A 21,331-nucleotide genomic window follows, 5' to 3' on the forward strand; every position below is an offset into this window, starting at 1 on the left:
ACTTGATCTTTTTTAATTTCTTAGCATTGGTCAGTCATCTAAAGGAAAATAAAATTTGATACTAAAATTTAATTCTATATTTATATTATTATTAATACATGATTAATTTTAATAGCATTCATTAATGTAATAATAGAATCTGGATTGAAATATGCCAATTCTGACACAATATTGATGCTTTTATTTTGATTAAATATTCCAACAGTACACACTAATAAATATTTGAAATGCAGGATAGAAGGACCAATCGCTTTATGTAACTACATGCAATCTTTTAATAATTTTACAAGTAAATATTTTAAAGGCATGTTTATTAATTATTAATGTATTTGCCAATTATTGCTTGTTAAATAATTCTTCGATAGTTATATTCTCTAAACAATGGACATTTAGTTTACATTGTTTTGAGCTCCACTTGTTCATAAAAAAAAGTTAATATGAATACAACACAATCACATAACTACATTATATTTCAGTTGTGCATAACTGCAAGTGATATAGCCAAGCTTTGAGCAGATACACATTAAAACATCGACTGTCACAAGTAATGCTATTTCTATTGACAAAACTTTCCTTGCAGAGCATGAAAATTTGAAGTCATAAACAACAAAATAATAAATACGCAACTTATGTGCATGAATGAAATATTTAGAATAATTTATATTTATTTTAATTTTATTTTATCTAAATTAGTTCTTTTGGGGCCCAAGAGGAGACAAGATACCGAGAAATTTCTTAGTATCTCACCTGTTCAATCCAATCCTGTATACAGCAATTTTGCCAGTAGAGAAAAGGCAGTGATCATCCTGTTGTATAATTCAATAGTTAGGCCACATCTTGAGTTTCTGCTTACAGGTCTAGAAACCTTGTTTTAGGTGGGTGCATAGAAGATCAACAAGATTAGTGAGAGGAACAAAAAAGGGGGTAGTCTTACCAAGAAAGACTTCAGTACTGCAAATTCAGTGTCTGGAAACCATCCACCTGCAAGTAGATATATGACTGAGGTGTTTAAAGCTTTGAAGGGATTGAGTAAGCTAAATATTGTTGGCATTCTTATACTTTCTCAGACAACACATGAGGGAACAAATTGAAAAAGAATAAATGCAGCATAGATGTGCAAGAATTTGCTTCCAGCCAGAGTGATTATTTGTTTATTTGTTGGAATAAATAGGAGTAGTTTAAATAAATTTAAGGAAGAATTAGACAAATTATTAGAGGGAATGGATAGATGAGGTAAGTTTTTTTTTTTTTTTTTTTTTTTTTCCCCTAGCTGATGCTGTATAAACTTGCATCATTTGCCACTACAAATACTAAACTTGGATTTCATAATTATGTTAAGATTAGGAATATTTTTAATGAAATAATCACATAATGAAAGCAGCAGTTAAGATTTGTTATTAACAATGATATTTATATAGCTTCTGAATTAAATTAAATTACATCTCACAAAATGGTACCATTAGAAGCTGTACCTGTGAAAATTCACTATGTATATCATTCTTTAGTTTTGAGAATTATCAAGGAAATTATTAATTTTATGATTATAATGAAACTTGGTTCATAGATAATTAGTGATGAATAAATGGAATGTCATTAGATATTTTTTATTTTTATTTTGTTTCTCAGATGGATGATTAATAATGATGATAATTTGATGAGACTACAGATGCATACTTGAGTGGATTTAAATTTTTTTGAGTGAATTTAAATTTTGTAGCTGCATATTCAGGAACTGCAGTGACTGCCTTGATAGTCTTGGTGATGTATTTGACATGTCCCATAAAGTACGAGATGAATGTTTGTAATTTTTTAATAAAATTTATTCACATCTGATTTACAAAATTCAATAGATATTTTGACAGATTTTTTTATACTTTACCTATTAGATAATTTTAAATTGAATTCCATTCTGTTTTTAGTAATATGTTAAAATGATTATTTTTCATAATTTTTACCAACTTTGCATAGTTAAACTTCTATTGATAATCTCATATATAAATGTCTCCCCAGAACATCCCTTGATGGCAAGTCGCAAAGAACAGTTTTTGAAGAGGAAGGTCCACCACCTCCATATACACCAAATGGACAAAGTGGGATTATTCCTCAAAGTTCTGATTCACTGTCAAAAGACATCATGCCTGCTTCTCTAGCAGCTACATCTGCAATATTATTTCCTGAGCCAACAACTATGAATGTTACAAGCATTGCAAGTCCAACTACTTCCTCTTTGCCATCGTGAGTGTTGTTTTTTTTTTTATCATTAGTTGTATATCTTTAATTGCATTTATGTGATTTCTTACTTTACTCATGTAATCTGTAAAAATTTCCATGTCAGTTTAGCTTCTTATAGCCATAACTTCTTTTTCTCTATTAACCCTTCCAGTCATAAATGTGCTTTGGACCCAATCTGCTGTCGATTTTGTTGTACTAAAATATCTAAATGAAAAAAGGACAAGATGTTCTTCCTCCGTTATTTGATGCCCTTGCTATAAAAAAGTTTTCTGGAGTTAGGGATAATGCCAAAAGAGGATCAAAGACTTTTGATATAGCTTTAATCAAATAGAGTAATGTCCAGAATCTGACCTCAGAACTTGGAGATTGTCAATTTTTTATAAAAATCTAACCGTACATGAAATGTCAAAACTCATGAATGTATAAAGGGGAGAACTTGAATATAAGTAGACTCTTACCTTTATTTCAAACAATGATACAAAAATAGCTGTGGTTCTTTGTGTCGTGATTTGGCTAGGTGCACCATGGAATAGAGGCTTGATGAACATGTTGCTTTGGTTGTGGCTAATCATCCAGGCATGTCTGAGTTCTCTTATTACCCCATTATTTGCAAACATTTATTTGCCTTCGAAAACACCCAAATAATAGATGTACAGCTTACATTCACCAAATTATTAATTTCTGATACCTTGGAAATGAAGCTACTCAGTAATTCCATAAATGTGAGATGTCCATATCTTTTATTTGATTACTAGTGTACAAATACATGCACAAAAAGCCTTCCTGGTGGCATGAGGGTATTTAAAATCTTGTTTAGTTAGTTTTTAAGTTTAGCTTACCTGTGAACATGACTCGCCATCAAAAAGCACTATCCAGCTTATAAGGATAAGCAATTTTATGATTTTATCTGACTTGTCGTGGGTTTGGTGGATACTTTAAAATCGGTTATATATTTCCACATTCTCAGGTGAACAGTGGATGGGTGCCCTCTTACTGGTTACTAGATCTTTTGATCCTTTCAGTAAAGGGAGAATGCATCAGCAGTTGACCATTTACTTCTTGATAATTTTTCTGCATCATTTTATGTTATTTTTTCTTGTTTCCTTTTGGCCATTGATCAAAATTTGTAAACAGTAAACTTGTCACCATGAAATTATTGAAGCGATTTTGTAGCTGACTTTTCTAGTAATATACTATTAATAAAATAATAATAATGAGGAGAAAAAATAAACAGAAACAAAATAATGCACAGCATGTTTTTTACAAGATGATTTTTTTATATTTTTTTTAGAAATAAAAGTAGATGCTTTTATATTCTTTAAAATTGCTTTTAGATTCTCTTGCAAAGTGATTGCAAGCTGTATCCTATTGTTGGGACCTTTTGTAATAAAAAAAAAAAAAGTCAAATGCAAAGCAGCGGTTCCTAACTGGTAGTTTACAAACCCCTGGGGGTTTATGAAAGTGTTCCAGGGGGTTTGCACTAAAAGTTCTGTAATGGCATCTGCTTAGATTTACATAGGTATATTTTTTTAAACTACAAAACAGTTTAATATTAATTTATGTGGTTCAAAATTTATATTTAGTTGTGATTTTGGTCACACGCCCTTACATAATGAGCATGTGCGACAGGAGGTGGGGGGAGTGATTGGGTGAAAATGTGCCGAAATTTACTGTATCAATTAGTCACATGTCAGAAAATTTTGTGTGTTAATAATAGATAATATTGATCATTATTGATATCCTCCTAATTGCTCATAAGCTATCGATATAAACATTTTACCCCAATAAAGAAAAGTAGTAAATGACATTATAACCCAAAGATCTTGGACCTTCTGATTGTACAAACCAGTCAGGTAGTTTGTGGGATGTGTCAAAGGCTTAAAAAAAATTATAACTAATAATAAACAAAGATAGAATAAAGTAAAATGAAATTAAATATAAAGTAAAAAAATGCTAACAAAAGCAAAAGAAACCACATCTTCCACAATTCCTTATGATTAGTTTACTATCTTATAGTATATCGTGTTAAATAAATGTTTTCCATACTAAATTTTGTTGATGTGCAAATCTTTGGCAGCACCTACTAAATTTCGGATGGCAGTAAAATCAATTTGTCATGCTTTTGCGACACGGAAATGACATAATTCCAATTTCATAACAAAGAAAAACTGAGTCAGAAGAGGAGTTGGGCAAAGGATCATGGGAGGTGATATTGGATGTGCTCGGAGCTGGCATAAACCATTTGGTGGCGGAAAAACATTTATGATTCGGGGCATACCACTTAGGTGGCATTGGCCATTGCCATCCATGGCAGAAACCTTTTCATAACCAGAGGAATGGATATCTTGAGGGGGCAGTGATCTTGGATATAGTGGGAACTGGCATAAACCAGCTCTGTTCACATCCAAGATCATTACGTTACATGCACTTTAGTCTGACGAGTTGAAGCGCATGTAAAGTAGGCATTAGAGTACCCATAGGTAGTACTGAAGCAGTTGTATATTTCCATCAAGAGGTGAATCATAAATGTTTTTCGGCAATCAGCTGGTCCAGTCAAGAATATTTGAATCAGTTCGCAATTAAAAGATAACAGACTCCAAATTACATGTATTAGTAGAATATTTTGCTTGTCATCAAGTTTTCTCGTTTCTTTGCAATTGTGCTGAGTCAGTTAAGCGTGGCGAGCTTTAGCTCCTTACTCATCTCTCTGTTTGGATGATTGTAAAATTTTGAAAGGGGTCTTCTGCTTGCAGTCACGTTACAAGGCTATACAGATCTTTATCGCATGCTTCGCCGAGGTCAATGTTGTCATTGTCTTGACACATCGTCTTACATATTTCAATCGCTTTGCAAATGTTCAAGACCGATTCATACAATTTACAATCTAGTATGAGCTCTTCATTGTCGTCGTAGATCTGGACATATTTAAACTCTGACAATATCTCTGTTTCCTCGTTTCAAAATGGAATGTGCAACATTGCCATCTTGCGCTTGTACCGTTGAGATCCTGAGCCAAGTTATAGTTTTGATAGCTTGTTATGTGTGGATACTGTCATTTCTTGCAGATCTCTTGTGTGTGGAGATGGGGAGAAACCCCTGGTGCTGTCAGACAACTAACACAGTGCTTCATGTGTAATTTTCAGCAAAGCATGACAGAGTAACATGATCCAACATGAAGGTATGATTGTAACAATACAAATACTTGTATTGTTGCAATCATGCTAGTCAACAAATGGCTACTACAATCAAATGGGTAATTAAGCTATTGGCCTAACCTCTTCCAAACGCTGATTCAGTAGAGTAAGTAGCAGGCGTGAGTATAAATTACATCATTCATGATTTCAGTTCTAGCTATTCGAAATTTAGTAGGTCTCGTCAAAGATGTTTACACAAATCATCTTTCGTGCGTACAGAGTACACGCAATTTTTTTTCATTCTTAAAGTTATGTACACAATATCACTTATAAAAATATAGCAATGGAAATATGTTATACCAAAAATTCAGAACTTTAGGGTGATTCCATGTCAAATAACCTAATTTAGAAGATGGTCTCTGCTCGACCATCTTCAATTTTGTTGAAACTTGGTGTAGATGTTTAAACAGGTTTTCAAAGAAGCTGTGCAAAAATTGAGTTCAAAATATAGTATATTTGAGGCACCAGAACCTTTTTTTTTGTGGAGGTCACTTGTGTTACACAGAGCAAATCACAAAATATTTTCAGTTTTAAGTGTTACTTTGCACAACATTGAGAAGTAGTGCTCTGAAACTTGATATACCTAGTTAACTTTTGGCAGAGAATGCAAAACTTTTGGTGTCCAGGATCAAAAACCTTCACATTTTTTACGGTGCGGTCTAAAACTGGCACCAAAAATTGTCGTGACAGATTTAAGCAAGACTTTTGAAATTCATAACTTTGAAATAAAAACATTTGGTACCTTCTTCTTTGGACATGCCACTTACCAACTGCATGAATTCAGCCTAACTAAATATCTGCTCTTATACTTGTTTTCTGGCTGAGATATTTTCCTTTAAAGATAGACTCAAAATTGGAAATTCAAATTTTACCTGTTTTTAGGGGCAAATACCTTAATGTGGGACACCTTTAATTCTCTCATTTTTCCCACAACTGGAAAGGGCTGATTTTTTTTTTTTTTTTTTTATGTAAATCCCAAAAACGAGAGGTATTAGAACCTTGGTACTTAGTACCGTGCTTGGGTTGTAGGTTGAGAAGATAAAAGATATTTGTTGATATTGCACTTGAACTTCTGTAGACTGTAATTTTCAGGAAATACACGTATGAAGGAAGGTTGTTCAGAAAATGGCAGTTGAATGAATTAACGAGGAAGATGAAAAGTTGGTTCTGTGAGTTTGAAGTTGGACAGTAAATGGAAATTTACTGTCCAACTAAACAGTAAATGGACAAAATTTACTGTCCAACTAAAAGTAAATGGACAGTAAACAGTCCGAACACATGCAGCCACCAGTTGGCTGGTGGCTGCATGTGTTCGGACTGTTTTGAAAGAGGGAGCAGGAATTATAGAAACCAATTCAGAAGAACACTGCCCATGGAAGTATCTGTCTGTGAGACAGAGAGTGGAGAGACTCTTTAGAGGCGAATCATTAATTAACCTAATTGCCCTCTTCTGAATGGAATCAAGAAGCCTGAGAGAGGTTTTGGGGGCACCACCCCAAATGTGGGAACAATATTCCATGGTAGAGCGGATTTGAGATTTGTACACAGTGAACAGCTGTTTGGAAGAAAAGTAAAGCTGAGAGTGAGAGAGAAAACCAAGTTTTTTAGATGCAGAGGAAGCAATATTTGTAATGTGCTTGTGACAAGAGAGAGATTAGAAATCAACTAATCTTGTTGCCCTTCTCTGTACTCATTCCAGCAGCTCTACATCCTTCTTGAAATGAGGCTTCCAGATCTGTATACAGTACTCAAGGTGTGGCCTGACCATTGCCTTATACAAGGGAATAATCACCTCCTTATCCCTGCTAGAAAAATTCCTGTATATCATTGACAAGACACCATGAGCTACTCTTGAAGCCCGTCTTCACTGCTCAGAGAACTTCATATCTGCCTGCACAATTATCCCCAGGTCCTTTTCATTCTCTCTACCACTGTCAGTGTAGTACCACAGAGTTGATACGTTGCTCTGGGGTTGCTGTTTCCCATATGTAGTACTTTACATTTGTCAATGTTAAACTTCATTTGCCACCTCTCAGCCCATCTGCTCAACCTTTCCAGATCCTGTTGCAGCAGCATAGCGTCAGTAGTGTCCTTAACAACCCTGCAAACCTTTGTATTGTCTGCAACTTGGACATTAAGCTTGATATACCATCATCAATATCATTTATAAATACAGAAAACAATAATAATGGACCCAACACTGCACCCTGAGAGACTCCACTAATAACATTAGTCCATGATGAGCAGTGTCCATTGATTACCACTCTCTGTCTTCTCCCCTCAACCATCCCTTTATCCATAGCAGCAATTTGCCTCCAATGCCACACTGCTCCAACTTGTGCAGCAGTCTTCCATGTGCAACAGTATCAAAAGCCTTTCTAAGATCCAAATAAATAATATCAAAGTTATTACCTGCATCCAGTTCTTTTGTGACTGCATCATAGTATCCAATCAAATTGGTCAGGTAAGACTTTCCCTTAACAAAACCATGCTGTGTCCAAGCTATAACTTAAGTCTTGTCTAGATGATCCTGCAATGCTTCTTTAACCAGTGCCTCCATTAAATTTCCTGGAACAGAAGTTAAACTCACATGTCTATAATTACTTGTGTCAGCCTTTGATCCTCCTTTGTGAATTGGGGTCACATTTGCACATCTCCAGTCTATGGGTACCTCCCCTGTGTCCAAGGAAGCTCTCATAATTATGGAAGAAAAGTAACACTTACTTTTCTTCTTACTTCTTCCTTAGTGCTTACTTCTTTTGCTGCCTCCTTTAATATAACTGGATAGATCCCATCCACCCCAGGTGGCTTTCTTGTGTTTATCTTCAACAATTTCTCCTCCACTTTACTCTCAGTTATTACAAGATTATCTAGTTTACTGCCAGAGTTGAATACACCTCTGGCATTCCCCTCACTGAATAACTCCTCATGTGTGAATGTCGATGCAAAATATTCATTTAGTTTGTTAGCTACCTGAGCAGGATCATCAACAGTTGAACCATTGATATCAAGTGGACCAATCTGATTTATTCCCTTCCTTCTAGAGTTTACATAAGTAAAGAACTCTTTGCTGTTTTTCTTTGCATCCTTTGCAAAGATTTCTCGTAATCTGCCTTCGCCTGCCTAACCTCCTTTGTAACTTAGTTACAGATCAGCTTATATCTATCATAGGCTTTTTTGTCACATGTTAATTTATATGTATCCCATGCATTTTTCTTCTCTGCCATATGTCTCATTAGTTCATCTGACATCCACTTAGGCCTAAACCTTGAACAATATTTCTTAGTTGGTATGTAAAGCCTAGTAGCTTCCAAGATAAGTTCTTTGAATGCTTCCCATTTTGAATTTGCTGTTGGTAACATCATCAGTTGGTCCCACTGTATAGAATTTAAATACTGTCTCAGACCATCGTAGTCGCCTTTATGAAAGCAATAACCCTTCCCTTTACCCCTGATGGTAGTTACCTCTTTGTGTAAATCCCACTTCAGCACACTGTGATCACTGTCACCTAGTAGTTCCTTTATCTGAAGATTCTTAATGCATGAAGAATCGCTGCTGATAATCAGATCAAGAGTATTACTCCCTCTAATTGTCTCCCGAATATGCTGATGTAGAAATCAGTCATCCAATAAATCCACAAGAGCCTTGCTAGTGTGTGAGTGACCAACCCACAAATTCCAGTCAATATCTGGGAAATTAAAATCCCCCATTATAAAACTCTGTGATTTACTGGCCCACAATATTTCTCTGTTCAGTTTCTTATTATATTCATCAGAGTCAATAGGCCTATAGCACACTCCTACTCTCAATTTTGATCTCCCAATGCTTATGTCACACCAAACTGACTCGACAGTGCACTGTTCAGCAATATTGACTGGCTTCACTTCCTTGGATTTTATGTGTTTCTTAACTAATAGCATAACTCCTCCTCCCTTCCTATCCTGTCTGTCCTTTCTGTTCACAATGTAAACTCCCCAAATTCCAGTTCTGCATTCCTTATATCTGTGTGACACCACGTCTCTGATATCCCAACAATATCTGCCTTTGATGTTGTGAGCAATACCTCAAATTTATCAAATTTATTCACCAAAATCCTAGAATTCGTGTACACGCAAGTATACATGCACATGTTCCTATTCTTAGCTACCCTAACACAACCCATGTGTTTACTTGTACTGAAATGACTCCCAGCAGTCTCTGAAATATCCTGCAACTTGTTTTCCAGTCGGCAATAGAAACAGTGCAAGAATCACTTTCACCTCTGCCAGTGGCCAATGTTAATCTATTAGTCCTTGTATCCCCCCTATGCTAGCAGTTTTCCAACCCACCTAACACTGCCTCGATAGCATCAGCAAATATTCTTGCACCTTTTCTATTTAAGTGTGTCCCATCCCTGTAGAAGCAGTCTCTCCTGTTAGCAAGTACAGACTAGGTTGAAAAAAATTCTACCCCTTGAGCCTTGCGCAATCTTTCCAGGGCCGAATTGATCGACAAGGCTCCCATCATATACTCACTCCTATCGTGTCTGGGCAGAATTGCAGACACTTTCAAATTCAACCCTAATTCTCGGCTTTTTTTTCAACAGTGACCTGTACTTGTTAAGTAATTCTGCCGGTCTCCTGCTGTTAATATCATTAGTGTCAACGTGTACAACTTTTGCAAGATATAAGACAAGACTGAGTTTTAGAAGGATTGAAATCAACTAAGTTGTCTTTGCCCCACTGGAGTATTACCTGAAGATCTTCATTTAAGGAATTGGTAGCAGATTTTCGAGAAGTTGAAGCTGATTGAGCAGGGCAAGGTTTCTGAAAATGGAAAGTGGAATGCAATGTGCTATCATCGGCAAAACTATGGATAGGATTTCCAGTCAATGGAAGAAGGTTATTAATACACAAGAGGAAAAGAGTGGGGGAAAAACTGAACCTTGGGGGACACCGGCATTAGTGCAGAAGTTTGAAGACAGAGAGCCACCTACCATCACCCTCAGTGAGCGATCAGAGAGAAAACTGGATAACCAATTACTAAAAATAGTTGGCAAACCATAAGATGGAAGCTTGTTTAGAAGACCTTTATGCCAAACATGATTGAAAGCCTTTGAGATGTCAAGAGCAACTGCTTGTGTTTCACTGAACCTTTCCATTGAATTAGTCCATAAATAGGTAACATAAGCCAGAATATCACCAGTGGATCGACAGTGATGGAATCCATACTGGCGAACATTGATCAGGCAGAAGATTTCTAGGTAGTTTAAGAGTTGGTGGTTAATTGATTTCTCCATTACTTTAGAAAGAGTAGAAGTAATTGCAATGGGATGATAATCGGATGGGAGGGATTTGTCACCCTTTTGAGGAACTGGCTGGATATGAGCAAATTTCCAAGCAGAAGGAAAAACAATTTTGGAATAAGAAAGTGAAAAAAGGTGGCAAAGAATAGGAGTAAGTTTAGGAGCACAGGTTTGAGAACAAGTGGAGAAATACCATCGGGACCTGGAGCTTTCTTAGCATCAAGATTCGTCAAAATCCTTTTTACGGATGACCACAGGAGGCATTGAATGGAGGGTGTTGGGAATGGTCGGAGGTGTTTTACCAAGATCATTAATACATGAGTTGGAAGAAAAATGGGATGCTAGTAGGTCAGCTTTATCCTTGGCTGAAGTAACATTACCACCTGGCCTGGTTTGGACAGAGGTGGGAGCAAAGATGAGCAAAAGTTGCGGCCAATACCTTTGGTAAGAGACCAGAATATTCGGCTACCATTAGGGCAAGAAGCAAGTTTTCTACTCTTAGCCTGTTCAAACTGTAGTTTCGACTGATTAAAAACTGCTTTACAATTGTTGCGAGCTTTGGTGTAGGTAGAAAATGAAACTGAAGAATTAGAAACAAGCCAATTACGATATGCAACATTCTTCTCTTGAACAGCCTTAGCGCATTTATTAAAAAACCAAGGTTGAGATAAAGAACGGGATTTTAAAGAGGAGTGTGGGATAAAGGATTCCATTCCTGCAAGAATAATTTCACTGACACGATCTGAGCAAACGTTGACATCAGAAGTTTTGAAACAGTAATCCGACCAAGGAAAAGAAGAAAAGAAATCTCGTAGTTCAATCAATTTTTCATTCTTGTAATGCCAAACAACACGAGGTTGGGAATAGCTATGAGATAAAGTTTCCATTGGAGAAGAAACAATCACCAAGTTGTGATCTGAAGTGCCTAAAGGACCTCTCGCTTCGACCGTGTGCTTAGAAGGTTTATTTTTGAGAAAAAGATCAAGCGTGTTGGCTGTATGATTAGGATTGTCCGGTATTCTTGTAGGTAAATGAACAATCTGTGCAAGGTCATTAGTATTTGCAAACGCCTCAGCATCTCGACCAGCTGAGTCAGTGTGACTAGAAAACGGAAGCCAGCTGGAGTTGTGAACATTATAATCACCAAGGAAAATTACCTCACTGTTAGGAAAGTTGGACTGGAGAGAGTCAAGTTGCAAAGAGAGGATGTCAAAGAGCTCCAAGTGATTAGTGGAGTTGGGAGAATGGTAGAGACAACAGATGAATTTGACAGAATGAGGTAGAGAGATTTTAAGCCAGAGAAGATCAAAAAGAGGAGATTCCAAATTACCAAGTCTCTGACAGGGAAGATCAGAACGGACATATGCACAAGTACCACCTTTGAGGCGAAAGGAATCATACAGCGAATAATTTGGGTATCTGAGATGAGCAGTAGTTGAATCAACTGATACATGAGATTATGTCAGAAAAAGTACATGGGGTTTGGCAGACTGCAAGTGGAAATGGACAACGTTGAGATTAGAATTGAGACCACGTATATTTGTGAAATGAATTAGGAAGTGTTTGGGAGGTTTAGATCTTTTCGCAGATAAGCTTGCTCTATTAGGTTGACAATTCATAGTGTATTCAATAGTAAGAAAAAGTGGGTGGGACATGCTGTATGAAGAAATGAAATTTTTGATATCGCGTACACATGGTAAGAATATACTCAGATCCTTGACATAACATGGCCTTGACAATGCCCCTACGCGCACACACTACTCGGACTCCCTCCAGTCACTATCTGGCAGAGTAGAGGTAGCAAGATTATACACTAGCTGATCCAGAAGCCTCCTAGAGAGTTACCAATAGATTCGGTCCAGTGTACTAACTAGCGGCCGGTCTGCGAACACCGTTTTAGAGCTGTACCCTCGAAATGTAAGGAATATTGGATTTCACCACGATGTTCATCATAACCTCAAAAGACATCAGTCATACTGCATGATGGTAGAGATAGGGAAGGGTTGACTGGAACTTAGCGCTAGAGACTAAACATGGGTTCCACCACTTCAAGCCTCCAATAAGCAAAGTGGTGATATTGCACCAGTTGATGAGAGTCATCTACCACGTAGTACTGCCTGGTAACATAGAGGGGCGGCATTACCCCATGTGGTTTGGGAGCCACACCTCGACCCCTGCTTACGTTGGTTCACACCTGGGTGGTCACTCACCATGTACTTGCGCATGGAGGTTATACCCAGGATTACTAACAGTCCTACCATCAGTCCTACCATGAAGGTGCAAGCAGAGGATTTGGCTGTCACAGACCGTCCGGAGTTTGCCGAAATTGGGTCCACTTGACTTGAGTGTCACCCGAATATCAGTTCCATCAGCGTTTTAGACTCCCAGGTAGCAAGTACAGCTTGTCTGGCATATCTGAGAGAATGTCTGTGACATCCTCAAGGACCACAAGGTTAAGCAACAAGAATCATGGATTTTCAGTTTTGTGTCTTGCTACTAAAATGTTTAAGGCCTAAATAATGGCCTTAAACATTTTATATTTTCCACATATTTGCTTACTTATCTGATGGTGAAGTTTCACATTTCAATAAGGACAGAACTATTGCATTTACAAGAGTGAAATTTTCTGCAATTACTCTGCCATTTGGTTTAAGGAGAAAGGATATATTACCAATGTACAAAAAACTTGTATTTTTTACAATGGGGTTGCAAATGGCAAGAAAAGAAATTGCATGGGTTTCTTTAGTGCAAGTTCTCAAACCTGAAAAGTGGTCTTTATTCAGGATTTCAGGCATAAAGATGATGTTCTATTGGTTTCTAAGCTGAAAAGAAGTTTGACTGCAACAGATTTATTTAAAACACAATACAATTTGAAATAAGCAAGTGAGTGATATTGAATCACTGCTTCGTAATGGACTGGAATTTTTCATTGTTATTGATATTACTACTTCAGGCAAGCTATATTGGCGTCCCATTGTTGTTGTTGTTTTTGGAGCTGAAACATTGGCAATAATTTGTTGTTCAGGAATCTAGCAGGTCAGTGAAATGAGCGAGCTGCTCCTTGCTTTTTTATTATTACTGTATTATTAGCCATATGATGCAAGGAAGCCTGAGGCTTATGCTGCACCAGCCAAAAAAAAAAAAAAAAAAAAAAAATTCCCCGAATTACCCTGAGAGAGAGAGAGAGAATCAGAAGTAGAAAGGAATCACCAAAAAAGAGAAGAATGATGATAGGTATGGCCTTTTTTCCAGGTATGGCTATGATTCCTTCTGCTTTAAGTTTTCTAACTTTCTTTACCATTCTTTCTGAGACACTAAACTCTTCCCTTGTTTTCTTTATGGACCAACTAACAGGAGCTAGTGTTAAAATTTGAAGTATTTCTGAATGACTTGATACAATCAACTTTTCTCTCAGCAGCTCATTGTAATCTAAGCAGTTTCCACACTGATGACTTGCACTTGGCTCCATGATGTCATTTGGATTCAAGCCCACCAATAGATGCAATTTTACTGGCAATTACATCTTGTACTTGACTTGCCTTCCTTTTGGCATAGCCTTGTGAGTCTCTCTTAGCCATTAGCTGAAATTTCAGAGGAGAAATACTAATAGCCATCAAACTTGTGTTCAAGCTTTCAGTCACATATATTTTGTCATCATGGTCTGATCCAGATGAAGTTGTTGTTCCTGTTGCTGCTTTTCAGCATGATGGACACAGCTTCTGGCCTGGTTTTATGTCTACCTTTGTTAGATCTTTCAGGTAGTCTGCCATTGACAAATCAATTGGTTGTAAACTTTTTTTTCACCCTATGATTTTTCTTCTGGAAAGGATTACAACATGAACACTGAAAAAATTCAAATTTTGTCAAAAGCAAAGCTTCGTGATGTAGACAAATTGTGTCTTCTTCACCCAGTTTTAATTCACAACGTTGACCTATCAGCTGTTTTTCTTCAAATTCAAATTCTTTAAATAATTTTAACGCAGTTTTGCATGTATAGGATAGCATGTGATATTTAGAATTATTCATATGACTGATGGTGCATGAGTCCAGCTTATGTCCAGCAAAATCTTCTGATTCCATGGCTTTTGTGCTGACTAATAAGTGGACGTTTCTGCAAGCAATGAAAACTTAACTAACTTTATTACAGTCAAACAATAAAAAATAGAGGAACAAAATAAACAAACTGTTCATCATGAAGAAAAAATATATTAATAACAGCATGGTTCAAATATCAGCTATTTATACTTTTTTTGTATGATTCTAGAATATTGCAGAGTTCTAGAATGTTCAGCAGTTTTTTTGGAATTTAAGAATAGTCTAGTATAAATTAAATTAAGCTACGCTATTATATCATGAATAGTCTAGAATGATCTGTAATTCTAGAATATTCTATAATTCTTGGATATTCTTCTAGAATATTCCAATATTCAAGAAATAGAATATACTCTATTTCTAGATTATTTTAAACATTAGGCAGGATTAAGGAAGTGTTCTGTAACAAAAAATATCTCACAAAATAACAATACGGTACATAAAACTACTTGATGTTTAAGCATTATTTTAAGGCCTTAAGTGCAAAGACACAAAACAGATAAACCATGATCCAGTTGACATAGATTAGGGCTTGCAAACCGGTTTTATAAAACCGGTTAAATCGGTTTTCATATTAAGTTGTTAAAACTGAAACCGAGTTTCTAAAACCGGATTCGAATATTTTCTTAGTTAGCCCTCGAATATAGTTTTTTGTTATGCACATTTTCTTTTGTTTGTTCGTTTGTCTGGATCGCTCAACTGCTTTATGTTTTAAACATGTTTTTTATTTTATTTTATTTTATTTTATGTTTAGGTACGAATCTCATGGGCAAGTGGCCCAAATCTAGGAGGGGCACCTTTTATCTTCCCACCTGTATCATGGCACAATGCAGGTGTACTCATTTACGACTGAGTGAGTCAGAGCGATAGCGTAAAAGAAAATGCTCAACATTTCTCCATTCCATCTATCTTGTTCACCAGGCAAGTTATGGAATGCGCCTTATTGATGGTTACCCACTAGAAACAGATTTGCTGAATATTGCATCAAATTTCAGTCGTAGAAAGTTTTTTGCTTCTTTATTCCTATTAAATTTGCAATCAAATGTTCTCCAAAAAGAAGCTTCACCAAATTTAGCTTTTATGTAATTTTGAAAATACAATAGATTTAATTGGGGAAAAAAAAATTGCAAGTAAATAAATTAAAAATTTCTTTCGTGAAAATTTTGAAACTTGCCTCGTTTAGACTCTTCATTCAGTGCTTGCGGGAGTGACTCATAGTATTGTGCCTTTGTTATCTTCAATATTTTTATTTAAAATTGTCGGTGATATAAATTCCTACTAATTAATATATATTACTCTTAATATGTCTAAGATGAAATCAAATGTATGGAATTATTTTGCTCGAAAAAACAAAGATGAAGCACAATGTTCGAAATGTCAGAAAATAATGAAGTCGTCTGCAGGATCTACATCATCTTTGATGTTGCATTTAAAGAAAATGCATCAGATTGACATTAAACAAGATAACAGTGGACTTCCCGTAAAAATGGTAAGAACATTAGAAAACTTTATCGTTAAAAAATCTATGGAAGAAGAGATCTCAAAATTAGCTGCTTTAGATGGATTTTCTTTTAATTCAATTGCCAAGAGTGAGTTTATACAATCAAGCCGTCACCTTCAGAGAAATAAATACGATAAGTTACCACCAGCCTCAGTGAATGAAATTAAAAATATGGTTCTGAATTATTATAAAACTAAGAAAGAAGAACTCATTCAGAATTTCAAAAATTCATTGGTTTTGGGTGCACGGTATTCACTGACTCTAGACGAATATACGTCTATACAAAATAAAAGGTATATGAATATAAATGTGCATTCAAAAGACAATCATTGGTCGTTAGGTCTTATTGAGGTTAATGAAATCTGCTATCAAGTGAATTGAGATAAAATTCACTTGATAGCAGAAGAATTGAGCAAACTGTGAATGGACACTTGAAGGAATTTGGTTTGAACTTGGATGAGGATATTGTTGCCTGCACCACTGATGGAGCAGCAATGATGATTAAGTTTGGCAAGCAAATTATGCCTAATCATGAACAATGTATAGCCCACTGTATACATCTGTCAGTTATAGATGTACTTTATGAAAAAGCAATCAATTATGGTGCCACATTCTCTGAGTCTCCCAAAGACAATGAAGAAAATGAAAATAATGAAGAAAGTAGTGATGATGAAGAAGTTGAAGAAAGACAGCAAGGCATGCTTTATCAAACCGACTTTACCGATGAGCTCATTTATTTCTTCAATCCAATGGCCAATATTGCACAAACTATTAACAAAGTCAGAAAAATTTGCAAGCTTTTTCGAAAATCACCTACCAAAAATGACATATTACAAAATTTTGTTAAAGCAAAATTTAATGGGAAAGAATATAAACTTATATTAGATTGAAAGACTATATGGGATAGCACATTCTATATGATTGAGAGATTTTTGAAATTGAAAAATTGCATTCCAAATGCTCTATGTGCAGTACTGTCAACTGAAGCTGTGTCTGACGATGACTGGAAAACACTTGAATTGCTATGTGAAACTTTGCTGGGACCAGTTGAAATTATTCTGAAGGCTTGATACAGCAGAAAACCCATTTGCTTTAAAGTTTCACCAAAGCCTTTTGCAGCGTTACAATGCAAGACGAAATTGGCAAACTGTGGCTTTGCTGAGCTATCTACACAACCCCAAAAAGTTTAGGAAAGAAGATTCAGGTTCAAGAACTTTTGATTTTCCGAGTAAACAAGTTTTGAAAAAGCATGCTGAAGAGATTTATCAGAGATTACTTGCAAAACATTCCGAAGGCGTCTTAGCGTTGAATGAAGAAACTGAAAATAAACAAACTGTTCTTTTAGAAGAAAACAAAGACTCGTCTAGTTCCGATGTTAGAGGTACACTCATGCGAGAGTATGATAGTGTAATAAAGAGATTAACTGAAGAGCCTTCAAAATATCCGAGTGAATTGGAAATCAGAAAAGAATTTAAAATTTTGGAGGCAACTAGCAGTAGAAGTGAAAAGCTGGAGAAAGTTTATAGAACACTGCTGACCATTAAACCAACAAGTGTCTAATCTGAGAGAGTGTTTTCGATCACTTGTCTCTTTAACACAAAAATAAGGTCAAGTCTATCAGGAAAAATGCTTCATATACTGCGTTTTTTAAAGGATCATTTTCAGAAAAAACTGAGAAAAAAGTAATTTCCCCAAGCTGTTTTTTTTTCACATTATTTTTATTTATTTATTATTATTATTATATGGCTTATTATTTTTTTGTTTACTATACGAGAAGATAGTTTTTATTCAAAGGATTTGAATACAATTTGTAATTTTGTATAATCTCAAGCTGGTTACTTTTTTGGAGCATTTTAATTTTTTTATTTTTTTTACTATGAGAAGTGATAGATTTTGTTTAAAAGATTTGATTACGATTTGTACGATCTACCCAAGATAAAATAAATACCTGTGTTATAAGCTTTTAATTATTTTCCCTAAGTCTGAGAAAATCAGTTTTAAAACCGGTTTTAAGAGTAAACTTCAGTTCAACTCGGTTTTCGTAGCCGAGTGGGCAGGAGCGGGAGTGCAGTAGCACACGCTCTTTGAGTAGACCGGGGTTCAAGCCCCTGACTGCTGAATACGGTCGATCTGCCAACCCGCACTGGACCAGCGTGGCAGATTATGGTCCATTTCCCTCAACATGAATTGTTGAGGAGGCTTCCATCCTGCAGTGGGTTGATAATGGCTGCACTTTACTTTTTTTTTTTTTTAACTCTGTTTTGAAATTTCTCGGTTTTATGCAACCCCTAACATAGATGGATGGTGCAATGTTGAGTCAATTTGGTGTGGCACTGGGAAATCAAAAATGAGGGTAGGAGTTTGTTATAGGCCTAATGATTCTGATGAGTACAATGAACAATTATACAGAGAAATAAGAGTGGGCCACTAAATCAGAGTGTCTTATAATAGGGGATTTTAACTTCCCAGAAATAGACTGGAACTTGTGGTTTGATCACTCGCACCTTAGCAAGGCTTTTGTGGATTTATTGGATGATCATTTTCTACAGCAGATTAGAGAGGCAACAAGAGGGAGTAACACTCATGATCTGATTATCAGCAGTGATTATTCTGCATTAAGAATTTACAGATGAAGGAACCACTAGGTGGCAGTGATCACAGTGTAGTGATGGTGCAATTTACTTAAAGATGTAACTACCATCAGGGGTGAAGGGAAGGGTTTTTGATTTCTTAAAAGCGACTACAGTGGTCTCTGAGATTTTTTAGGTTCTATACAGTGGGACCAACTGATGATGTTACCAACAGCAAATTCTAAATGGGAAGCATTCAAGGAAGTAATTTGGAAGCTACTAGGCTTTTTGTTCCAACTAAGAAATACTGCTCTAGGTTAAGATCCAAATGGATATCGGGTGAACTAACAAGACTCATGGCAGAGAAAAAAAATGCATGGGATGCACATAAATTGTAAGGCCACACATAACCTATGGTAGATACACTCTAGTCTGTAATCACAAAGGAGGTTAGGCAAGCGAAGGCAAATTAAGAAAAATCTTTGACAAAGGATGCAAAGAAAAACAGCAAAGGCTTCTTAGCATTAGCATTAGTAGAGGCATACGATGCAAGAAAGCAAGCTTATGCAGCATCAGTCAAAAAAAAAAAAAAAAAACCCTCCCATTTCACCCCTCCATTCGTTCCAAATGCCTGTCCAGCTCAGCCTTAAATTTATTTACGCTATCAACTTCCACAACAAAAGATTGAAGTCTGTTCCACCAATCAACTAACCGCTGGATAAAGGCCAATTTTTGCACATCTATTCTACAACTGTCTTTCCTCAATTTGAATCTGTGCCCCTCGAGTTCTTAATCTGAGCAAGAGAAAGAATCCCATCAGCATTCAGCTTGCTCAACCCATTCAAGGCCTTATACACCTCAATCAGATCACCTCGCAGGTGCCTATTCTCCAGGCACTGCAATTTGCAGAACTTCAGCCTTTCTTAGTAAGAGCACCCCTTTGTTCCTCTCACCAATATTGTTACCCTTCTTTGTACTCATTCTAGCAACTTTACATCCTTCCTAAAATAAGGCCTCCAAGCACTGTACAAAGTACTCTAGTTGTGGCCTGACCATTGCCTTGTATAACAGGATAATCACCTCCCTGTCCCTGCTAGCAAAATTCCTGTATATCATTGACAAGACCCCCTGCTCATTGACAAGACTCCCTACACTGCTCAGCGAACTTCATATTTGACTGTACAATTACCCCCAGGTTATTTTCACTTTCCACTTCCCTGAGTGTAGTACCACACAGTTGGTTATGTTTCTCTTTGGCTGTTACTACCCATTTGCAGTACTTTGCATTTGTCAATGTTAAACTTCAGTTGCCATTTCTCAGCCCATTTGCCAACTTATCTAGATCCAGTTGGAGTAGCATACTGTCTTTACTGTCGTTAACAACCCTGGCAACCTTTGTATCTTCTGCAAACTTGGACATTAAACCTGATATACCTTCATCAGTATCATTGATAAATATACAAAACAACAATGGATCCCAACACAGAACCCTGGGGAACTCCACTAATAACATTTGTCCATGAAGAGCAGTGTCTATTGATTACCACTCTCTGTCGTCTCCCACTCAACCATTCCTTTATCCATTGTAGCAACTTATCCTTAATGTTATACCTCTCCAATTTGTACAGGAGTCTTCTTCCATGTGCAACAGTATCAAAAGCTTTCCTGAAATCCAAGTATATGATATCAAAATTATTTTTGGCATTCAGTTCCTTTGTGACCACATCATAGTATCCAATCAATTTGGTCAGACAAGACCTCCCTTTAACAAACCCATGCTGTGTCCTAACTATTATTGCTGTTTTGTCTCGATGATCCTGCAATGCTTCTTTAACCATTGATTCCATTTTTCTCCCCAGAACACAAGTTAAACTAACAGGTCTACAGTTACCTGTGTCACCTTTTGAACCCCCTTTGTGAATTAGTGATACATATGCACACGTACAGTCCATGGGGACCTCCCCTGAGTCCAAGGAAGCTCTCATAATTATGGCTAAGGGTTTGCTTACTTCCTTTGCTGCCTCCTTTAATATAACTGGATTGATCCCATTAACCCCAGGGACCTTTTTTATGTTTAACTTCAACAATTTCTCCTCCACTTTGCTCTCAGTTATTACAAAATCACTTACCTCCCTGTTAGTTTGTTAAAATTCTGGCACTCCCCTCATTGAATAACTCCTCACGTTGGAATGTAGATGCAAAATACTCATTCAGTTTATCAGCTACCTGAACATGATCATCAATAGTCAACCTATCTGCGTTAAGTGGTCCAATCTGATTCATCCCTTTCCTTCTAGAGTTTACATAAGTAAAGAACTCTTCTTTACTTATATAAACTCTAAAAAGAAGGGTATGACTCAGATTGGTCCACTTGATATCAATGGTTTGACTGTACATGATCGTTCTCAGATAGCTGCCAAATTAAATGAGTATTTTGCATCAACATTCACACAAGGAG

General features: G+C 36.4%; 1 protein-coding gene across 1 annotated transcript in view; it reads left to right on the forward strand.

The window, feature by feature from the left end:
* LOC150089386 (uncharacterized) overlaps positions 1 to 21,331 on the forward strand; it is a 323,259-nt gene that overhangs the window by 186,682 nt on the left and 115,246 nt on the right. The window contains exon 7 of the mRNA XM_090368558.1: positions 2,011 to 2,235. Within this exon, the coding sequence (XP_090224684.1) occupies positions 2,011 to 2,235 (225 nt within the window). The remainder of the gene's footprint in view (positions 1 to 2,010; positions 2,236 to 21,331) is intronic.

Source organism: Mastigoproctus giganteus, chromosome 2 (genome assembly GCF_048544385.1).
Source record: "Mastigoproctus giganteus isolate SK-2022 chromosome 2, ASM4854438v1, whole genome shotgun sequence".
NCBI classification, from domain to species: Eukaryota; Metazoa; Arthropoda; class Arachnida; order Uropygi; family Thelyphonidae; genus Mastigoproctus; species Mastigoproctus giganteus.